At 44.7% G+C, this 17875-nt stretch overlaps 1 protein-coding gene across 1 annotated transcript in view; it reads left to right on the forward strand.

Moving 5' to 3' along the window:
* Positions 1-8: 8 nt before the first annotated feature.
* Positions 9-17875, forward strand: part of NOP58 (NOP58 ribonucleoprotein) — an 87943-nt gene continuing 70076 nt past the window's right edge. The window contains exons 1-2 of the mRNA XM_029606285.1: positions 9-241; positions 7450-7526. Coding sequence (XP_029462145.1) covers positions 197-241; positions 7450-7526 — 122 coding nt within the window. The 5' untranslated portion in view covers positions 9-196. The remainder of the gene's footprint in view (positions 242-7449; positions 7527-17875) is intronic.

Raw genomic sequence — 17875 nt, forward strand, 5'->3', positions numbered from 1 at the left:
AAAACGCGAACGGCTAGGAAAAGAAACCTAATCTCGCGGGAAATAAGCGAGGTTGGCAACACAGCCTTGAACTGTTTCCGGTGCATACTGCACATGCTCCGTTTGTACAGGGATCCATGTGCTTGCTTTCTGATGTTGTAAGCCCAGGTGATCGTTTTTGATCCACTTTTTTGGGCTTCTCCGCTGGCATTCCGCCATGCTGGTGCTCTTTGAGACCGCGGCGGGATACGCCATCTTCAAGGTAAGGCGAGAGGCGCGGAGATAGCGCGAGGACCAGACGGGGGTGACTGGGCCGCGCGCCTTCTTATCATTCTTATAATGGGGTGGGTGGAGGTGCGGGTCCTTCTGCTCCATGATCGCTGCATGTGTCCTGGTCTCTTCTTGAGAGAATGAACCTGAAATCATGGGGTATGAGGCCAGTCTTGGGATTGTGTCCGTCTTTTCTGCAGACCTCAGATTTTAAAATACATTTTGGTGGCCTGCAGTTCAGGAAAAGGCTTGAACGCCAGTTCTATACCTCCTCTCTGCCACTGAGACCGGTCGCGGCAGAGTTACTTTATCTTCTTGCCACTGCGGGCATGCTTAAAAAAACAAAAAACAATTCAAAAAATTATATAAAGTTTAATATACTTAATTTCTCGAGGGGAATGTAAATTGCTGACGTTATTAGATGAGACAGTATATACTGAGTATAAAACAAGTAGTAGTATTTAGTTGGATACAAGTATGTGCCTCTGTGATTGGTGGTGCTGATTTTTTTTCCCGCTTCTGTAAAAAAAAGTTTTACTACTACTTATCTTACACAGCACTTGGCATATAAAAGACGACTCCTGCACCATGGATGGAGCTTATAGTCTAGTAGAGACAAATATACATGACAAATGAGTCTGTGAGAAGTGTAGTTATTATAGAGAAGCATTTAGGATTTAAAAGCAGACTCAGAAAGGTGAGGGTTTAGTCTGGATTAATATGGCTAGTAAAGTATGACCCAATAACTCAAGTAGTCTGTCTAGTCTATGCATTTGGTGCAGCAATATGAAAACCATAAAGTCTGGAGTTGCTGGTGGTGAAGAGCGCAATCAAAAGGAACTTTTTTTTGTTTAGATTTGAAATGGAGTTCATGAAAAGTGTATAGAAAGAAAAAGAGGAGCTAGGTAATGAGCTCCAGATTGAATACATTTTGTAAGAGAAGATTGAACTGTATGCAGAAGTAGATGGGAAGCCTATTACATGGTTATAGTGATACTGAAGGAAGATAAGGCATGCAGCTGACTTTTTTGAATATATTGTAATGGAGAAAGATGGTTCAGTGTGAGGCCCACATTCTGCAAATTGCAGTAGTCTAAGTAGGGGGTGATGAGATTGGATGAATTCTTACACAAAGTAAGGGATGGATTTTAGCAATGCTTTGGATCCGACTAGAGAAGGAAAGAGCGACATCAAAGTTATGGGCAAGGGAACTAGAAGAATGTGAGCACCATCTTCTACAGAGACAGAAAAAGAGGGAAGCGGTTATTGGGGGGGGGGGGGGGGGGGGGGGGGATAAGTAGCTCCTCCTTGGCCATGTTAAATTTAAGGGCAGAGTGACAACAGGCAGTGAGTGATGCCTGATGAACTGGATTCTTGGTGAAATTTCTGGTGTAGAAAGGTAGATCAAGGTGTCATAAGATAAATGTCTTAACTTCTAAAGACTTGAAACTGACTTTATCATTAAGAGGCATTTATACAAATAAAATGAATTATTGTGCCAAAATTGATTTTGAGATATTGATTAGAGCTTTATTCACTACAGAGCTGGAATTACTACTTTTGGAATACCAAAAGTTTAGTTAGTGTTCCGGTAGATTTTAAAATTCTTTACCAGCATTTTACACTATTATATTAGTGAGTGTGGTATCTTTTCTCATTGCAGCTCTCTTGCTTTTTTAGCCAATATGTGAAAAGTAAAGGAACAGTAAATGATCAGATTCCTCCAAATCAACTTGGAGCTCCTTGTATTTTTTTTTTTTTTTTATGTAGCCAATTGCTGCCTATTCAACCAAACCCTTCTAGGGAGAAAGGCCCTTGATGTGCTGGGGAGGGAGGGGAAGAGGGTGCCATCTGGGAATTGTCAGGAGTAGCTCAGGAACCAGAATATAAAATACAAGATTCAAAAACACACACCTTCCTACACATTGTTAATGATATATTTCCACTTTACAGCTTTGTGGTGTTTGAGGTTCTGATCAGGGGAAGTGGCTGTTTTTTTTGTTTGTTTTTTTTAAGTTTATTTTCAAAATCTTTTTAACAGGAATCTCTGCTCAGAAATGAAATCAGTGAGAGCACATTTATTTCTAATCTTATATACTGCACACTCAAACCTAGCTGGTGCAGTGTATGACAAATACAGTTCAAATCGTGAAGAATAGTTTTGCTAATGCTATACAAGAACAGTCTGTCAAATCAGACGTTTTTGTTCACCTTTTTAGTTATCATTTTATATCTGCAGTTATAACAATGACAAATTAAGGGAATTGTCCTAAGCCCTGCAGATATTTTGTAGGTAACATATATTTCATGCTATTATTTCATACTTTGTGTAAAAATTATGAAAGGACTTATTTTTATTTTATTTTTATTTTTTTTAAAGAAAATAGCAGAGGGTAAACACCATTCTCCCCTAAAATATTGGCATTTTTATACTATATCTGATGTTACCTTGAGCTTGGATTAGGAAATACGAATAGTTAAATTCAAAGATAAAATATTCCAAAAAGTACATAGTTATTGCTACAGTGTTGCTGCTATGGATTTTTTTTTTTTTGTCACGAGTTAGCAGTTTACATACATTCATGTATCGCCCTTTTCTCATTTTCCCCTAACCCAATGAAAAACTCATAACAAATGGGTTGGTAGTGTACTAAACAGTGTAAGACAGCATGGTTAATGCCCTCATTTGCATGGCATTTCCATATGAGGTCACTAAGGGGGATACAGGTTTTACACACACTTTATGCACGTGAAACTCCTTGCTGCTCCGAAGATAAGATTTCCACACACAAAACGTGTGCACCACTATGGGTAAAAATGCGTGTTCTGCTGAACGCACCTTATTGCGTTGACCTAGTTGTTTGCAGGAGTTGTATTGTCCTAATGAGACAGCAGTATACTCTGCCACTCCCCTGGTCGGTAAAAGACCATAAAAATTGCCATGCTGTCAGACCAATAGTCTGTGGAGCCCAGCATCCTGTCTGTGACAGTGGCCTATCTGGATTACTTGTAGCTACCAGGCAGAGTCCAATGGGGACATAATTTTTCATTGCTTGTTCTCAGTGTTCCCTAATCCATAGTTGCTAATGAACCTGTACTCTAGATACTTGTCCAAGCCTTTTTTTTTTTTAAACTCAGCTGTTCTACTGGCCTTGACAAAATCCTCTGTCAAATTCCACAGCTTAATTGTGTATTGAAAACAAAATAGTTAAATATGTTTAAAATTTGCTACATCTTTAATGGAGTGCGTCCAAGTGCTTATACTGTCTGACAGGGCAAACAGCTGTTCTCTATTAACTTGTTCCATACCACTCTTGACTTCCATCTCTCAACCAGTGTTGCTAGATTTTAAATGGAATTTGTAGCCCAAGTAGGTCAGGGAAAGGGAAGTCCCAAACTCAAAAGTAGCCAAATCCTCAGACCAAATAAAGCTAATATAAATGGTATTTTCAATTTTTTTTCTGATGTATTAAAATACAAAAACTTGTATTTACAGTTATGCTACTAGATGGATATACAAAGCTGCATAAATACATTAAATATTGAAACCCCTTTCTCACCACATTATACACAGAAGGACATTTTGGCATTATTCTTAGTCCAAGTGGGAATAGTTATGACTTTGAAAAGTTAATTGTGAATCCTGATACAGCAATATAACCCCTCAGCAACTAAATTTTTTTTTTTTTTTTTTACCAATGTTTGGAGCGAGTGCAAGAAAGCAGTACAGCAACAATAGGAGCTATACACCCCCAGCGTAACACCTCTACCAATATCCTGTCTCAGTCTTCTTTCCTCCTGCGCAATGTGCCCAACAGTCCCTCCCCCACCATCTCACCCTCTATTCCCCTCCAGGTCCAGCTCTATCAGGTGTGCATACCTGTATAATTGGAGCGGGGGTTGGGGGCGCTGACATCGGTCTAATGCAGGGCCTACAGGCAGTGGTCAGTACCTTCAGTCCGACAGGTCTGATCACAATAGTGAGCTAGCTTTTTATTATACATTTTACTGGTTATGTAATATATACATTTGCTAAGTGAGTAAATAAAGAGGGTGCTGGGCTGGGACATCTGGAGCTGATGTCGTCTTCTGAAGAATACCACCAAGCTTTAGGCCATGAGCGCGAAGTCCAGGGAGCAAATGTGGATCCCAGCAGCATTGGGTTTTTTGGGGGGTGTTTTTTTTTTTTTTTGTTTTCCTGCTTCCAAGCTGCTGCTATTGATGCATCACCCCTGCACATCCAATAGTGAGGTTGAGAGCAGTAGGGGTGGGCTGTAGAAAAGGGGCAGTGTTATCAAGACAGTGAGAAGACTTGAGTTCCTCCAGTGGTAAGCTAAGGGGGAGGTGGCCGAGACAAAATCTGGCCACTTAGTACTTCTGATGTCTCTTGGTTTTTTTTTTTTTTCTGCTAGTGCTTGGCTCTTGCGATGTTCAGTAGATTATATGTTCTCGCAGAACCTGCTTCCAGGACCACAGGAGCCATACATTAGATGGGTCAGACTTCTCATTGCTATTTGAATCCTGCAGCAGAACAAGGAGGAGGGGCAGCACCCAAATAGGAGCCAGGAGGGTAGTGCCCGTGTTTCTGTGTGTGTGAGAGAGAGGGAAAAAGTGTATATGTGTATAACTGGGACAATGTGTATGTGAGTGAGGGAGAGAGAGCATGAAGAAAAAGAAGGCGTGAGGGAGAGTATATGTGAGATTTGTAAGGAAGAGTGGTAGATTGCATTTTATTAAAATTAGAGGAAGAGAGCATATGAGCAAATGAGGGAGTGTTTGTGAGAGAATGTGTGTGAGTGAGCAAATGAATATGTATGTGTTTGAGAGAGAAGAAACTTTCGGGCCGATATAGTAAAATCTCGGAAGAGCGGGCGAGCGCACAGGCCACTCTCCTGTGCGCGCGATACAGTATTTTAATTTATTTAAATTAGGCCCGGCGGCCTCTTTTTTTTTTTTTTTTTTGATGGAAGCGGCAGCTGTCAGCAGGTTTGACAGCCGAAGCTCAATTTTGCCGGCGCCGGCTCTCGAGCCCGCTGACAGCCACGGGTTCGGAAACCGGACGCTGGCAAAATTGAGCATCCGGTTTTCGACCCGCCAGCTGCAGGCCCATTTTAAATTTTTATTTTTTACTTTTTTACACTTTCAGGACCTCCAACTTAATATCACCATGATATTAAGTCTGAGAGTGCACAGAAAAGCATTTTCCCGGTGCCCGGAGAAATTAGCGCCTACCTAAAAAGTATATATATTTTTTTGTTACCCATTCCTAGGTTTTATAGTGTCTTTCCCTAGTCTCCCTGGCTGATGATGTTTCATGGACACTTCCTCTGGGAACTTATTCAAACCTTTCTTAAACCTCACTATTCTAGTTGCCTTGATCACGTCCTCTGGCAACAGGTTCCACAGCTTGATTATGCGCTAAGTGGGGGGGGAAAAAGTACTTTCTACCAATTCTTTTCTTTTAAATCTGCTAGTAGGTAGTTCCATGAAGTGTCTCCTTGTTTTAGTATTATCTCAAAGGGCAAATAACTGTCCTCTATTTACCCATTCTACTCCACTCTTGATTTTACGAACTTCTACCATGTTCTTGTCAGCCTTCTCTTTTCCAAGCCGAAGCGCCTTCTTTGCCCCTTTTCTAGTTCTACTCTTTTTTTTTTTTGAGATGGGGTGTCTAGAACTACACACAATTCTGAACACCCCTTTTCTTAATCAGTGCTGGCTCTTCCCAGTTAAGCCGTTTACCCATATCCCCACTAATTCTGATCTTAATAGCTTTTAACGTTGTACCTAGTACCGGTACCAACTAGTCCTGCACTGAGAGAATGATTGTCAAATGCAAGAAGAACTTAAAGACTTATCTTTTCACCCAAGCTTTTCCTACTTAGGCCTAGATTCATCAAACTATTGCATGCGATAGGAAGATGTGTTTTATGGTAATAGCTTATTTATCGCAAAGTATGCTATCATAGCGCTTTGCATAGGTATTACCACAGAGTGCGATAACTTTTCACACTTTGCAGTCAGTGCCACAATTGCTGTAATTCCTACCTATAACAACTGGGGGGGGGGGGGGGGAGAGAGAGAGAGAGAGCATGCCTAGCCATAATGCCCTCATACTAGGTAGGTATTTATACCTTTATATGAGGCCCACATAGTTACTTGAGGTGAGATTTAGGTAGGGGTTAGGGCCACTGACATTCAGAGTGAGACATACGAACACAACAGTGCTCTCTTGTGAAGATTTGATGACCTTCAGACTGAGGAACTCATCCAAAGATGAGATTTGTGCAATGTTCTCTCAACCTAGCTTGATGGATTCTCTACCTGGGTAACATCAGCTAGGTTGAGAGAACATTGCACAAATCTCATCTTTGGATGAGTTCCTCAGTCTGAAGGTCATCAAATCTTCACAAGAGAGAGCACTGTTGTGTTCGTATGTCTTACTCTGTATGTCAGTGGCCCTAACCCCTACACTCCTACCTAAACCTCACCTCGAGTAACTATGTGGGCCTCGTATAAATACCTACCTAGTATGAGGGCATTATGGCTAGTGTCTCCCTTTCCCTCTCTTCCCCTGTAGTGGTAGGTAGCTTAAAAGACTAACAATGCTATGCGTGAAAAGATTGCAAAGTGTGAGAGCCATATCGCACAGCTTAACGCAAATGAAAGCAGTGTAGTTATTGGCTGTGATATGGCTTCGCAACTTGCAAAGCCAGCCCACTTGACCAGAAATCCCATCCCAAACTCCACCCCTTTTCTAAATTAGCATCACAGCATGTGTTATGGTGCTTTTTGCATGTGAAAAGCCCATAACGCAGTTTGGAAAAAATCCCCTTTGATCAGTTTTGTTTTTTTCTTTTAGCTTTTGCTTTTATCATGTTTGTTTTATTTACATTAGTTCTGAATATGTATTTTGTATGCATAATTTTGTTAATATTTCTCTTCAACGCTTAGATTTTCTTTTATGTAAGAAAGGCGACTAATCAAGGTAGTTGGCTTACTGGTCTATGGTTTCCTTGGTAACCCCTGAAGTCCATTCTGATTGATCTCTTTGCTCACCCCGCAGGTTTCTGAAACTAGGTAGCAGGACTTTTAGAAGTGACTTTAAGTTGCTGGTCCAATTCTTTCTAATTCATTCTGTTTCTAACACTCGTATCCTTGGTACCCAGGCATATTGCATTATTTTCCTTTTTTCCACAGGTCCTGGATGAGAAGAAGCTTCAAGAAATAGATACTTTATGGAAGGAATTTGAAACACCGGAAAAGGCTAATAAAATGTAAGTCATCTAAACCTGTAGGAATTGTTTGACTAGCAGTGATGTGTAGGATATTTGCAGTAATCACAGGCAGGGTTTGTAGGTCATTGGAGGTTGGGTACCTCAGGGATCTGTTTCATTTGAACTTGTAGCTGATAAAACCTTTCTCTCTTCTGGTAAGAAGTTGTTAAAGTATCTGTGTCATTGCTGCTGTCTTTGCTGGTAAATTTGCACAGGCAAAAATTAGGACAGTAGCAGACAAACTATCTCAAGTTGCATGGTCCTTGGAGATGATGTGGATTTGGCTAAGAATAGGAATTTTGGAGTGTAGCAACATTTTTCTGATGTTTGCAGATCAATATGCAGGGGTGGAAAAATATTTTAAAAATTCAAGATGTCAGCCAAAATATTAAGGGAAATTATTTTTTCCCTTACAGTTTACTTGGTTTTTGTTTTTTTGTTTGCTTAGTTTACTTTCTTTTTTGCTTAGTTCTATGAGGCAGTTTTTGCATTTTTGTTTTTTTGGGCAGGGGGGGGTAATGCCTTCTCTCACCCTCTTCTCTCCCTATGCTTTTTCTTCTTGCTTCTTTTCTCTCTTAATCCACTCCCCTCTGCTTGGACTGCAAATAGGGTCAGATTCTCAAGCACCCAAGATTTTTCCACCTCCCTTCTTTCTTCTCCCTCTGAGATGTAGCCATATGTATGTTGAGCCTGGAAGTCTGTGCAGCTGAGAAGGCAGTATTGCACTGTATATGAGATTGCTCAGGGGATGGTGTATTGTAGGGAATGTAGAATGGCAGTTGTGCAGAGGGGAAATCATTTTGGAAGATGCAAAATCAGGTCTACGGCATGTAAATTTGCAAATGTTCACAGCCTTGTTTAGAAGGTAGCCATTCTCAAGCATTGGGCAAAACCAAAATGTGTTGCCTTTTCTGCCTCTCGTGGGTCTCAGGTCTAGAAGAGCAGGGATCCCCAAACTCCTTAAGGAAAGGGCCACAGGGGACATTTCAAATAACAGTGGTGGGGGGGGGGGGGGGCGGGGAGGAGTCCAGCTCTTTCTATGATTTGAAATGCCTGGAAAAAGAGGGGGCAGGGTTCCCAGGGGTGAGACATTCAGTTGTAGTAATTCTAGATTTCTCAGAAATTGGCTGCCCTGGCACATTCCTAAGAGTGCCTTCTGCTTTCCCCTTCCCTTGCATATTCCCTGAGGTGTGGGGTATACAATCCCTTCTTGTCTCTCCTTTCCTTTCCCACTCATGCTCTCACCCCGCCCCCTGTCACCTCACAGGTACTGAGGCCTTCCGCTGGCAGGGCCTGACCGTTTTTTGCCAGCAGCTATCCTCACTCGTGCTGGTCCAACTGGCTCCTCTTCCACTGCTGGGGTCAGGGGAAACCCTGCAGGACTTTGTCACTGCCGGGGGAGCAGGGAACCTTCCTCCATGGGAAGGAAAAGTAAGGCTGGCTGGAAAAACAAACTCCATGGGCACCCCTTGTGATAAAGTATTCTCTTGTCTAAAAGCTCCATACCAATGCATTTATAACCAATAACGTAATGAGTGCTGGTAACGTTAAACTGTTAATGTCTACAATGATTTTATTTAGTACAAAAGTAGTCAATATTCTTTCTAAGATATGTCATAGGTTCTTTCTCCCCCCACGCACCACACAGGTAAAATGGTGATATCTGTAATCAGCAAAGATATTCTAGATATAGTGAGGTTGTTTCTAAAGAGTGGACTCCAGACTAGTCTGGACAGCCTCTTATAAGCACACTGACATTTGGCTTAACTTTCCAACCTGCCCTAGAGATACGTAATGTCCACTGAACATGACCTCAGCATAACATCTCTTCTAAACCCCACCATTGCTGCAAGCAGGCAGCAAACCGGCCTCTTACACCGTACTGGAGCATTGGCTTTTTTCCTTTTCATCCTGTTATAACCTACTCATCTGGACTGTTCTATTCCCTCGCCAGCAGATGGAGGCAAAAAACACAAGCCTTTTCTGGCATCATGCATCTCTATATAGCCTAGGAGAGCAGGAACAGCTGCCATCAGCGAATGGTTATGAGCTGGGATAGCAGGAAAAATAAGGGCTCTAAAACAATGGATCGGTGGGGTCAGTCTTCCTAAAGTAGCTTGAGCTGAACCAAAAGGAGAGTTCTATGAACTGCTGCTATTCCATTAAAAAAAAAAAAAAAAAAGTCTAGGTCCCATTGGGGCCTGGTTGCAAGAGGGGAGCATAAAGTTGCACTTGTCAAAAAGAGAGACTAGAAGCCTGGCATGGATTCTTGCAGCATTTGCTGTGCAGTAAGAAGGAACAGTTTCTTTGGGGGCTGCCCCCTCCCTTGAGAAGAAGGCATTGCTTTGTGGGAGCCGTCAGCAGAGTTCTATTGCAGGATTCTTTTATCAGAACTGCGATGGCATAGAGCAGGGGGAGCCGTGGGAGGCAGCCAAGGTAAGGAGAAGCTTCCAGAGCAGCAAGAGGCCCATGTGGGGGAACCACTGCAGCATCGGGAAGCTAGGGCAGGGGGAGATGCAGCAGCAGCCCAGAGCAGCCGGATGGCAGAGGATTCGGAGTCAGACCCGAACCCGCTGAAGGCAAGGCAGAACAGGAGTTTTCTATGGAATTCAAGTAGGCAATGCATCGGGCCTACTGTAAGGTGAAGAGTGAGGTACAGGGTATTATAGGGACTCCTGTTCCCCAGAGGCCCACAGGAAATTTGTTCAGAAGGAGTGGGAAAGCGATTTTCACCAGCCTGCTCAACATTTTAAGCATTCATAAGTAGGTTGTTGAGGAGTGGGGGAAGTCGCAAGAATTGAAGGAAGACTAGTTCATGTCGGTAAGGGAGGAGGGAGAAACTGCTTGCTGAGACTGTTTAGAAAGGACGAGCTGGACGCTGTCATGGGGATCTCATCTAGCGGGCATAAGAATACCCTCTAGGGCCTATTCTCTGCACCTAGCAATTGTGTAGTTCGTTACAGCAAAATGGGAGATGCCCCTTTTCATCCTCCGATGTTGGAAAGCCATGCCATGACGCTACCCCAACCAGCAAGTGGAGGTAGACTGACTCTCTTCATGCTGAAAATAGACGCATCAATAGCCACTGTCACTCGAAAGACAGTCCTGGTGGGGTGGGGGGCGAGGGCAGCATTGTGGGACCCCCTTCCTCCCAAGATCAGAAAATTGAGATAGGCAGCAATATGCAGGGAGTATGTAGCTAGAGCAGGGGTGGGCAATTCTGGTCATGGAGGAAACCTTTCATACACATTCATTAGATATATCCTGAAAACCCGACTGGTTTGTGGCCCTCAAGAACCAGCATTGCCCACCCCTGAGCTAGAGCGCTGATCCAGTGGGCTCAGTAATGGCCAGTCGAACTTGGATACCCAAGAGTCCCCAGGCAGCAAAGTTCAAGTCGGGGGTGGCCCTTTTTGGCAGGCATCTTGTAGGATCTTTTCAGGACTTCAGCCAAGCAAATAGCAATGGCCGTTTCATCTAGGAGGTGGTTATGGCTAAGTTATTGAGTAGCAGACTCTGTGTCGAAACCCTACCTGAGTAGGCTATGCTTTAGGGATCGGTTAATGTTTTGAAGATGTTACAAAAACTAGGTACGGACCTAGGCAAGGCCAGACCATGCACCTGTCAGAAGACAAAGGCAGGGGGACCTTGAGGAGGTACCGAGTGCACTTTATGGAAATCACCGGTGCAGACCGGGCTGGTATGACACCTTTTCTAAGAGAGAGGATGAAGACCCCCCCAACACAGCTGTTTCAGGGTAGCTGCAGAGCTCAAAATGAGGCTGCGAAGGTTCACAACTCACTTCTACTCATAGGCAGCTGCTTGACGTTTTATGAGGAATGGACCTGTTATTACAATGGACAGTTGAGTCCTAGAAATTGTGAAACAGGGGTATGCCCTCCTATCCCAGAGGCATTCGTCGTGCCATTAAGTGGATCAAGAAGGCCGGGGATTTGAAACGCTGGCCTTCATGCTGATGGGTGGAAGCACTATATGTGTGCTACGCTGCCTGTGGAAAATCAGGAAACAGCTAACACAGAGGGTCATTTATCATTTTGCGTTAAATAGCTCAACACATTACTGTGCAAATTTCACATTTGCTATGCAAGTGATAGGAGTTTGGACAGAGTTAATGTTAATGAGCAGCTCCTAACGTCAAATGCGATAGAGTAACGCACAGCAACGCGGGTTTTAACGCCGGAAATAACTACACTTTTTTTTTCTGTGCATTATGCCTGAGTTAGCTGTGCGTTGCCAACCGAAAAGTTTTTTTCGCAAATGCCGGTTCAGGCTGTTGGCGAGAGAGAGCCTAACATGTAAGTTTACTATTTATACCACTGTAAGAGGGGGTACTAGTAACCCAGGGTAGGTTTTGGGGGCAGTTTTACATACACAGAGGTATAAACAGCAAAGTTGACATCCTGTGAAGATTTTCTGACATTGGAATGATGAAAAGGCAAAAGAACGGTAGATTTGTACAATGCACTCTCTACCTAGCTACAATCAAGCTAGGTAAAGAGTACATTGTACAAATCTACTTTTTTTTTTTTTTTTTTTTTAAGTGTTAGTCAGTAGAACTTCCCTATTGGCACAACATCTTTTTAGGTGTAAGCTTGGGATCTCAATGGGGCTGCACTGGACTACTTTAAACCTTGTTGGGTCTCTCCTTTGATATCCAGTAAGGGAAACCATATCTTTGGTTCACATTCATTTGTTCTCCTGCAGTTATAAGCCAGGAAAGCCTATTTTATGGACTTTTTTGTTTCTTTCATTAAAGCATTAGTGAACAGCGTAACCACTGAGTATTCAGTTTATTTACTGAGACCCTGACACAAGCCTTGCAGCTAAATTCTGTAGTATTTGCAATGCCTTTATGTGGGGCTTACAATAATCTGAAGTCATTAAAAGGAATGCTTTAACTATGGTTCAAATAGAAATCTTAAAATCAGTGATGCTTGCAGTTCAGAAAGAGTTTCTGACCACTAGATTTGTCCAAGGCATACCTGCATATCCCTATTGGGAAAGGACATGAGATTTTTGAGATTTCCCATATTGGAAAAGTGTTATCAGTTAGAATCATGCCAATTGGCCTAGCCATGGCTCCATGTTCATTTACCAAGGTGTGATGGTGGTAGTGGCAGCATTTCTACACAGAATATAAGTTCATCCTTATTTGAACAATTGGTTAATCAGAGCTAAGTGCATAAAGGAAAGTAAACAGGCTATGCAGAGTCCAGCAAATCCTGGAATCATTTGCTTGGGCTATCAACCAAGAGAATTCATCTTCAGCCATCATAGACTCTGGTGTATTTGAGAGCTAGATTTAATGCGGGCAGAGGGAAAAGTGTTCATGATGCCAGACAGAATCTTCAAGCTTCAGACACAGGTGAGGAAGCTGCTAGCAACCAGAGCACCCAGCGTGAAATTTATACCTGTGGGTACTAGGGTCAGCCAGAGACCTGATATCATGGGCCAGCACCCTTATGCATCTGCTATAGAGGGTCCGTCTGTCCTGATGGTGTCCCTAAGAGCAAGGGTATGAGGGTGTGTTACACCTACCAGAGAAGACCACAAGCATTTTATAGTGGGTGGCTCAATGAAGCCAACCTAGAGAAAGGGGTACATCTGGAATCCCCAGATTGGATCACAGTAGGGACACATACTAGGCTGGGAGGACCCATTGCAGGGAGAAGTTAACACAAGGCTGATGGTCACATTTGGAAACCTCGTGGAAGATAAACCAATTAGAAATCGGGGGGGGGGGGGGGGAGGGGGGAGCGGAATCTGAGTGGCATTGATCAATTTCCATATCTTGGAAAACTGGCCAGTAAGAATACTATCACAGCGCCACGGCAATAACCTATGTGAACAGGCAGGAGGGGGACACCAAAAGTCCTCTACTAGCAAAGGAAATGAGCTGACTCATGAGAGGCAGAAGTACTTCTCTGTACATTCTTGGCGATGCATATAGCAGGGGTAGATAATGTGAAAGCAGACATCCTGAGCTGGCACTCCCTGGATCCAGAGTAGGAATTAGCAGATGCGGCCTTATTTATATTTATTTATTTTATTTAAAGTTCTTCTAATCCACATCTTCCACAATGTTCAATGCAGAGGACAGTTAAAACATGCATATTCAATAAAACACACATTTTGTGGCCAGTTGTGGTCTCATATGATGGGATCGAATGCCAACCTGCAGGAACACAAAGGCCAAAAATTTCTTCAGTCGAAAAAGGAGGGGGGCTTAAAGGTCATAGATGCCATGGCCGCCAGAGGCTCTAATATACATGTTCCCTACCTGAGCCCTTTCCCTTGATGGAGCAAATTCTACAAAAGATCATATCCCAACCTGGGCAGGTGATCCTGGTAGTTCTGAACTGGGCATGACACCCCTGGTATGCATAACTTAATCAGGCTAAGAAGGGAAGAGCCACTCGGGTTCACAAGACAGAGCTCCCCTAAGGCAGGGCCAGCAATAATGGAAGACCCAACCGTATTCTGTTTATGGTCTGGATATTGAAAAGAAAAGGGTGAGAGAGTACAGTTGCTCAGAGAAACATTTGGGACCTGGTGTAGGGATGAAGGTATCTCTCCTTTATAAGCCCATGTGACTTCAATTCTGGAGTTCCTGCAAGAAGGCTTAGAATTAAATTTACTGAAGGTGAAAGTGGGGGCGGGTGGGGCTTTGGCATCACACCTGGCTGTGGCACAAGTTTTCGGTGATTGGGGAGGGGGAAGGGGTTATACATGTGCAGTCCCCCGGCTATTTCCACGATGGGATTTAAATGTGGTACTTGGATCCATGATAGTAGCCCCTTATGAGCCTCTGAAGAAGGTGACACTGACCCATTGAAGGCAGTGTTTCTGGTGTTTATCTGCTCGGCTATAAGAATTTCAGAACTCCAAGCACTGTCATACAGGGACCCTTATTTAAAGTTTTCTAAGGAAGGGGGTTACCATTTGGCCAGTCCCCTCATTTTTACCTAAGATAGTTTCAGACTTCCCCTTCAACCAAGTGATTTTTCCCTGTCTGCATTCAGAAAATGGGAATGTCCAGGATCCAGAAAGGCATTACGCTTTCTGGACTTGAAGAGTGCTGCTGTGTTACCTGAAGTAAATGAATGCTTTCTGGAGGTTGGGTAGACTGTCCTCTTTGGAGGACATCAGAAGAGCAAGGCAGCCACAAGTCTTCTATCGCAAGGTTGGTCGAGAAGGCTATTGTCTCAGCTTTCATTGCTCAAGGCAGGCCTGTGCCGGAGGGACTTGAAGCTTATTCTACGAGAGCCTAAACCTTGTCTTGCCATTGTACAATTCTAGGGCAGCTATATGGGTGTCCCTGCACTTCTTTATGAAACACAGGTTAAGAACTTTTAGAAGTTGCCATACTGGGTCAGACCAAGGGTCCATCAAGCCCAGTATCCTGTTTCCAACAGTGGCCTACATGTACCTGGCAAGTACCCAAACATTAAATAGATCCCAATAGATTTCTTTTCTGTTGCTTGCTGCAATGCTGTGCTGAGTTTGACGGTCTCTGCCCAGTGCCCACGTGTGATGCTGTTGATGCTCAAAGCCGTGCTGGGTCTGCCCACACACGTGCTCCTGTGAAGGTTTGCCGCTCTGATTGGTTTACTGCTGCAATATTTTAGGATGTGCCTGCTGGGGGGTCACGTGATGTGCTGAGCGGGTGAGACGTGTTCTCGCAAGCTCCGGGACCCACTCTACCCACCGCGCTAAATTTTACCGCGTCTAACCGGCTCCATTTGGTTCGTGACCCAGCCAGAGAAACCGCATATGTTGGGCACCCGATCGCTGCAAAGATCTACCTTGGTGATGTCCGTGAAGGGAGGCAAAAGGGAAAAAGAAAAAACCAGAGCTCCCGATTCCAAGATGGCGTCTGCCGGAGAGACTGAGGCCCCTGCTTCCCCACCGGCGGCCACGCTCGCGGACATTAAAGCAGTGATCCATGAGGCGCTGGACGAGAAGCTAGCACATATTACCGAGCAATTAGGGGAGGTGAGGGAGCACCTTTCTACCCTTCAACCCCGGCTTGAACAGGCAGAGGCGCGCATCTCGGGGCTGGAAGATGGTGCGGCCGCGTGTTCGGCAAGCATGGCTGCCCGAGACAAAAACATTCAAGCCTTGCAGAGTAAGGTGGACGAGCTTGAAAATCGCGCCCGGCGAGATAACCTGAGATTCCTGGGGTTCCCCGAGGATATTGCAGATCAGTCACTCTGCCGATTGCTGTCAGATTGGCTCCCGGAGGAATTGGCCCTCCCCCACCTACAGGGTAAGCTCGTTGTTGAACGGGCCCACCGGCTTGGGACACGGAACGCGGGCTCAGGGCGTCCCAGGCTGGTGATCGCCAAGATCCTCAACTCGGCGCACAAGGCAGAAATTTGGCGGGCTACTCGGTCCAAATCGGACCTGCAGTATCAGGGTAAGCCCATACGGGTATTTCAAGACTTTTCTGCTGCCGTTTCGAATGCCCGACGCAGCTTTGCCCCCCTCTGCACCACGCTACACAATAAGGGTATAAAGTTCTCCCTGTTTCCGGCTCGCCTGCGGATATGGCAGGGGGACAAACCGCATGTCTTCGAGTCTCCGGAGCTGGCGCAGGCCTTTATGGACAAGATGGACAAGTGAGTGCTCTCGCAAGCGCTGTGGCGGGTTTTTTTGCGCCCCTTCGGGCCTTGTGAACAGTGGTTGAACTTCATTTGTCTTTCCCGCCCAGACAGCTAGGGGAGGGCCTGTTCCTAGTGTTGAGATCTGGCTGCCATTTTTGGGTGGTGCATACCCCTCTGGGACTGTTTTTTGGGACCTAGTTGCTCTCTCAGCATGTACCTTGTGCGACACCGACAGCACCGAAGACGCGGGGCACCGCTCCAGATGGCTGTGCCACCAAAGACAAGTCTTTTGTTTTTGTTTTTTTTTTCTTTTTTCCAGGTCTTTGCTACGGTTTGCTCCGAAACCGCACAAACTGACTTTTTGTGTGGGTCTACCTGTGAGAATGAACCCTACCTTCTGTTGGTCTGCACTGCTAATTTCTTGTATTTCCCGAATTGGGACGAACTACGTTGTAGGTTGTTTCGTTTTACTAACGCAACTGTTATGCATAATTTTAGAGTGGGGTCCTTGACACATCAATACTGGATCCCCATGGCCTCCTTAGGTGGAGGACCTAGTCAGTTGATTGAGATGGGGGAGGGAAGATTGGGGGGAGGGATAGTTACTAAGTTTCAGGGGAAGGAGGGGGGGGGGAGGGAGTTTGGGGATGGCGGGCGGGAGGGTTAGTGATTGTATGAGTCAGCAGTGGATGGATGGCTGGGTCAGGCTAGCAGTAGCCCGCTTAAGTAGGGTTAGCTTGGTTTGGGATAAGGGGTGGGTAGTGGGGGCCTCAGCTGGGAGGGTCGCCTCTGCCAACATCAATTTCCTTTGCGGCACTAAGTCCTACTTCACCCTAGGTTATGAGTAATACTACACGGCTCGTGTCGTGGAATGTATGTGGCCTCAATTCTCCAATTAAGCGCGCTAAAGTGCTTTCTTTCTTGAATAAGCAATTGCCAGCGGTGGCGTTCTTGCAGGAAACACACCTTACTGATAAGGAACACGAGAAGCTTAGGCGCACCTGGGGGGGGGAAGTGTGGTACGCATCGGCAAATTCAAAGTCGGCGGGGGTGGCAATCTTGATACGCAAACAACTTCCTATCACTGTAAGCAGGGAAATCAAAGACCCGCAGGGGAGATATTTAATCTTGGTTACCACATTGTTTAATCAAATAGTAGTGTTCTGCAATGTGTATGCCCCTAATGTCTATAATCCTCGTTTTTATCAGAGCTTGTACTCCCACTTATTGCCCTACCTGTCGGATATCTTAATTGTGGGGGGTGACTTTAACACTATCAGGGACCAACACTTGGATGCCTCCCACAGCCGCGCCTGGGAGGCGGGCAGGGGCAAGGGCCCGACTGTGTTGGAAACACAACTCCACTTACTGGATGTGTGGAGGACGTTGCACCCCACGGAGTGTGACTTCACCCATCTCTCTAGAGCTCATGCTTCCTTTTCGCGGATTGATTACTTTCTTGTGAGTGCCCATGCTTTTTCCCAGGTTTTGGATGCGGGTATAGACAACATTGTCATCTCCGACCACGCTCCGGTGTGGTTGGACATGGGGTTGTCCCCCTCCTCTTTTGCCCCTAAAATCTGGCGTTACCCATATTTCTTGGTCCAAGATGAAAAATTTAAAGAATTTCTTGCGGTGAAATGGAAAGAATATGTGACAAACAACCAAAATCATGTTTCACAACCGATTTTATTTTGGAACACTGCTAAAGCGGTCCTGCGG

The sequence above is a fragment of the Rhinatrema bivittatum genome, chromosome 6 (assembly GCF_901001135.1).
Source record: "Rhinatrema bivittatum chromosome 6, aRhiBiv1.1, whole genome shotgun sequence".
Taxonomy (NCBI): Eukaryota; Metazoa; Chordata; class Amphibia; order Gymnophiona; family Rhinatrematidae; genus Rhinatrema; species Rhinatrema bivittatum.